Source organism: Papaver somniferum, chromosome 8 (assembly GCF_003573695.1).
Source record: "Papaver somniferum cultivar HN1 chromosome 8, ASM357369v1, whole genome shotgun sequence".
NCBI lineage: Eukaryota > Viridiplantae > Streptophyta > Magnoliopsida > Ranunculales > Papaveraceae > Papaver > Papaver somniferum.
In genome coordinates, this window is record NC_039365.1 from 49,051,541 (window position 1) to 49,056,906 (window position 5,366).

Genomic DNA, 5,366 nt, shown 5'->3' on the forward strand with positions numbered 1-5,366 from the left:
CATAACACACACATTTTTTACTTGCTTCTCAAAACATTACCTGCTTCCATGCTCCATTTCTACACAACCAGAAAAGAGAACCTTCTACAATCACCTTTTTTTCTTCTTAATTTCTTATCTACTTTAAAGAAGAATCATAATTGAGTATAGAGAGGTACATAGATTGATTGGCGATGGAGGTTAGTAAAAGAAGAAGTAATGGAGGCAGTAGAAATGTAGTTGCAGGTTCTGTATGGGAAAGTAGAATGAAAATGGATCAAGTTAAAGGTGGAATTAAAGTCTTTAATGGTGATCATGATCAAAATTCTGAACAAGTTAATAACAATGAAAGTTGTACACAAAATCAAAGTGGTATTGTAAGGGAACAGAGAAGGAAGACATGGAATAGTGAACCAGTTATTGACCCAATTTTGATAAGAAAGACAATAGTAAGATCTGATGAATTTTCTGAGGAGTTTCTTGATTCTTCTAATGATGATGGATTTGAAGAGACGCCAATTTTGATAACAAAGAATAAAAGATCTGATGAAGATGAAGATGCGTCCAATCCTGTAATTCTTGAGAAAAACCCAATTCCAACACGGAAGAGTAGATTACATTCTCATAAAATTGGTGGGTATGAAATTAATGGCGATGGTGATAAGGATCAACTTGTAGTGGTAAAGGAGGAGATTAAAGTAAGTAACAAGAAAAACAACTTGGATGTCAAAGAAGTGAAATCAACAGAACTGATAAAACCCAAAAAGAATTTGGTTTCAAAGGAAAAGATTAATTGTCAAATTCCTAAAACATCAATACACACAAGAGAAACCACAGTCTTGAATCATCCAACTCTCACAAAAGTATCTCCAGGTTGGTAAATGTTTACTAGTTGAGCTCATTCTTTTTCCGTGTCTTTAAATCTAATTTGGGTTGTTTTTTATTTTTTGGTTTTTTAAATCTAGTGAAAGTTCAAGAAAAGCTCCAAGGATTAGCAGAAACTCAGAATAAATATCAAAGCATTGGTAAATCTCATTTGCATTTACCAAATTTAGTTTCAACTGGTTTAGTCGATTTCATTCATTATGTTGCTGATTTATTTTTCAGTGGATATAGTTATGTGGAGAGACATAAAAATATCATCATTAGTATTTGGAATTGGGAACCTCATTCTTCTTTCACACATAGTAACCAAAGATATCAATTTCAGGTACCTGCTAAAACCACTAAAATAAATAATCTTTTTTTCTCTGTTTAGTATGTACTACTGTCAGGAGGAAGAGATTATCATTGTCTTCCTTATTCTTTCCTTTTTTTCCTATTATGTGCAGTTTTATTTCTGCCATTTCGTACACGAGCCTTATCTGCATTGCTGTAATTTTTCTATACAAAGCTATACTAAACAGGTAAATTTTGCAAAAAAAAAATGCTCTTATCTTGAGTGAAAGTTAACACCAAAGATGTGAATGTTTCTGAACCATTTTTTGGAATGCAAATTTAACTTATCAGGGAACCTATAAACTTAGATGATTCAAATATAATACATTCAGTGGGAGAAGAAGAAGTAGTTTGTTTGGTGAAAGTGGTTCTTCCATGGATAAATAAATTTATCTTAGAGTTTAGGCATCTCTTATCCGGTGACCCTGCCACTACAATGAAGGTACCTTTATGATCCCCTGATTTAATTTTGTTTCCATTTCTTTTATAAAGCAAATGGTCCTTTTATTTATATTGCTATCCTTAAAAAAAAGACATATTGCTATCAATGTGCTTATGGCCGGCCAGTCTGTATGCCAATTAATATATTAGTTGTTGCACATGGTTTTGAAGATCAGTTAAAAGTAGGGATAGTAGTATGGTACTGAGGTGCCTAAACCGCTTATTTCAGTTGTGGTCTATATCTTAAACCTCAGATAAGAGTTTGAAATGTGATCTGCATCTACGGATATAAGCTTAAATTTGGCTTGTGGCTTCTGAGTCATGTAAAGGCAACTCTATTGCTCATGAGCAGCTGACTAGGCTTGTTAATAAGTTACTTGAACTCGGTTAGGAATTCAAATTACATTTGACTAGGTCAAATTGGTCACCCTTAAGTTTGTAGATTTCTCTAGGTATCTGCTGCAGCATCATCTCAATGTTTGCCGAATCCCAAGCCATTTGACTTGTGAAGCAGTCATAAGTAGTTGCACCGGTTCATGCACAACTAGACTGAATAAAGGAATCTTGGCCTACTTTGTTAGTGTTAAAACAGTATTCATATAAAAAATGCCCCGACTCAGTTATTCATAACCTCAATAACAGCAGTTGGGTTCTGGATTCTCTGGTCCTAAATTACAAACAAGGCCTGACTGATCTACTTACTCCAAGTTCTAATATCTTGTGCTGAACAATGTCTATAGATACTAGGCTTCTTTGATCTCCAATGATATTGGTTCATGATATGTGAGATCAGAACTAGAAGCAACTGTAAACAATTATGTTCTTGTTTGGGCACATGGGTATTTTGAAACAATAGGAGTACAAAGCAGAACTGATAGTTTTTATAGGTTGTTTCCTTTGTTTTTTTGGCTTACATCTAAGAATATATTCATATAAATGCTGGATTGCTAGTTGTCCTATCACAATTGAGTATCACCTCTTATTGGCTTACCTGTGATAGAACCAGACTATGGCAGCTCTTTTGACCCCCATATATTCTAAAGCTTTTTTTTACTCTTGGTCATTTTGAGGTTTGAAATGGGTGGCAGAAGATATAATTTTCTAGAAGACCAGAACTTTCCCCAAACTGTCAATTTTAGCATGTTAAGGGATTTGACCAGAAACATACCCTTCATACTGAACTGCCGCTGTGTACAGAGAAGCACGGGTTGTCATTCTTTTTGCTAATTGTAGGCGCATCACCATGCATCATTCTTCTCTCTGCACCACTCTTTTCATCTTCTTGATTGGTGTATTTATATATCATATGTTTACAGTTTGCAGTATCACTGTTCATTCTGGCACGCTTGGGGAGCTTCATAACAGTGTGGAGGGTCACTATGTTGGGTAAGTTTATTTTCCTAACACACTGAATACAGAAGGTAAAACGGCATTCAATGTACTATATAATGTGAAATGTCCAGTCCCCTTTATTTTAAAAGAATGAAAGTATCAAACCCCACATTCTGAGACTATCCCGTAAATGATGGTGAGGTGCACTCTGTTTGATGGCTGCTTATGAATTGGTAAAGTATGCCCCCTCATTGTCAGAGGTTATCTTCAATCCTGCTGTGGAGGTCGCAGTGTAGCCATGTAATTTCATTTCCGTTAAAAGTTTTATTTCCTCAATGGTTAGACAAAGAGTTAATCAGAAGAGCTAGAGTACTAAATAAAGACACATATGACGATAGAAAAAAGAAGAAAGAAAAGTAAACCCTTGTAGTCTGTATAAATATTACTCTTGTAGTCTTATCTATTAGCTAGAGTTTGATACATCACAGAAATGCACATCTTATTTAAAGCTTGCATTTGATAGTAAAATTCTAATTATGTGGTTGAGCAAATGTGTTTCTCGAAGGATCACTTATATATACACGCATAGATCCTTATAAACTCCTTACTAGGATTTAATTAATATCGATAATCATGTATAATTTATACATATCAAGCATAATACACGCCTATGTTATTTGATTCATATGGGACATACATGTGCCATCTTAACAAGTGAATTTCGGCTTTGACATTTGGTTTGTATGTTGCAGCTTTCCTCGGAGTTTTCAGTCTGCCAAAATTTTATTCTACATATTCAAGGCAGTTAATGGAAGAAGGTAAGAAATAAAACCTTTCAGTAAGCTTGTTTTCTTCTTCATTCATATATATGATCTAAAACTACAACATTGCAACCTAGCTATATCTATGGTTTATGGGTTGTAGGAAACCGTGCGTGTAGTAGTTACGACTTCCACGCTATCCATAAAATTTTAAGGAGGAAGTTAACTAGTAGAACCAAAACTAGTACTGAAACATGTGCGGTACTGCGGTTGGTCCTGATCTTCTGTTAGCTCTAAAACACGTAGGAGTAACACTGTGAAAATTCAATTGATTTCCTATAAACACAGACAACAATTGATTTCCTATATTCTAAATTTTTGGTTGATCTTGCCAGCCTATTCCTTGTATGAACAGAGAGTCCTTTAGACAAGATTATAAATTGACTGTATTTGTTATGATGACCCTGAACGTCTGATCAGAATAGATCTATAAAAAAAACTACCTAATTATAGTTGTTGGGCCTGTATGAAGGTATATTGTGGTTGAGCCAGTGCAGGAACGTCTGGAATTCCAACACTTATACGAAAGTCATAGCTGTTGTCGTTTTGACCCTGGTGTGGATTTCATCCTCAACAGTAGCACGAGTTTGGGAAGGTAAGGACATGACCCTTTTGGTTATAGTAATAAAGGGATGAAGGAAACGTTTACGAGTAAAATTATGGTTCATTTCATCATCTTTTATTATTATAGTAACTTACACTAGCAATATTTATGTATTGTGCAGTGTTCATGTCGATAATATCTATAAGATATTACCAGGAGACCTTAATACAAGCGACTGAGACTGGGAGTGGAGGGAATATGCTAGAAGGAGACTGTATACCTAATGAATCCCAAATAGGCAAAGAAGAAACAGTAATGGAATCTGATTGGCGGGCGTTCTTTAGTTAAAACCCTTGAAAAACTAAGAATTTGATGAAATTATTGTAAAAAGAAAACGCAACAAAAAAAAAAGTTGTATAAATGACGGGTAATTTTTATTCAACTAAGAATCTGATTGGCGGGCGTTTTTTTGAAGCATAATTTCTTTTAGACAGAGAACTAATAAAGTTGTACTATATTCAACTTTCTTTTCATTGTCATCAGTCTATTAAGGAAAGAATTTCCCACTATAGGGGATGATGATTCCATGGGAGGGACTGAACTATGATGATTGTCTACTAAATTGGTTAGGAGGTGTCCTAGTGTCATGTTAAAGGTCTAGATTACCCTTCCATTTTTAAAGGACTAAATTATCCTCTTATCTATTCAAACCTAATCGTAAAAAAAAAAACGATATCAAAATCAGTTTTTCTTTGATAATCATCATCAAATATATTTAAACCTCAGGAAAATAATAATAATAATTGGAGTGATAATTAGGAAAAAGTAAAGAGGCAGAGATGAGTTTTCATTGATAAGAATAAAGGGTTACATGGAATATTATCCTTATATACATGTCAAAGGGAAAACCAAAAGGCTTCCGTTTTGAACCGCACATCCATGGGCATGGCCCTTTAACACTCCCTCTTGTCCGGTTCAACAACAAAACTTTATACATAGTGCTTCACATATAGTACTTTGAATGTAGTTCT

The 5,366-nt window shown here is 34.5% G+C and overlaps 1 protein-coding gene across 4 annotated transcripts; it reads left to right on the top strand.

The window, feature by feature from the left end:
• LOC113306935 (reticulon-like protein B21) lies at positions 1-4,815 on the top strand. Of its 4 annotated transcripts, none has more exons than XM_026555850.1 (9): positions 1-852; positions 945-1,004; positions 1,096-1,189; positions 1,311-1,385; positions 1,489-1,639; positions 2,955-3,024; positions 3,723-3,788; positions 4,264-4,386; positions 4,517-4,815. In XM_026555850.1, exons 1-9 carry the CDS (start codon positions 174-176, stop codon positions 4,681-4,683), a joined length of 1,485 nt encoding a protein of 494 aa, XP_026411635.1. In that variant the 5' UTR covers positions 1-173; the 3' UTR covers positions 4,684-4,815. The 4 variants fall into 4 exon arrangements, 3 of the variants coding, with proteins under 3 accessions (XP_026411635.1, XP_026411633.1, XP_026411636.1); XR_003338914.1 differs by having other exon boundaries at positions 2-852; positions 1,087-1,189; positions 4,289-4,386; XM_026555848.1 differs by having other exon boundaries at positions 2-852; positions 1,087-1,189.
• The last annotated feature ends 551 nt before the right edge of the window (positions 4,816-5,366 follow it).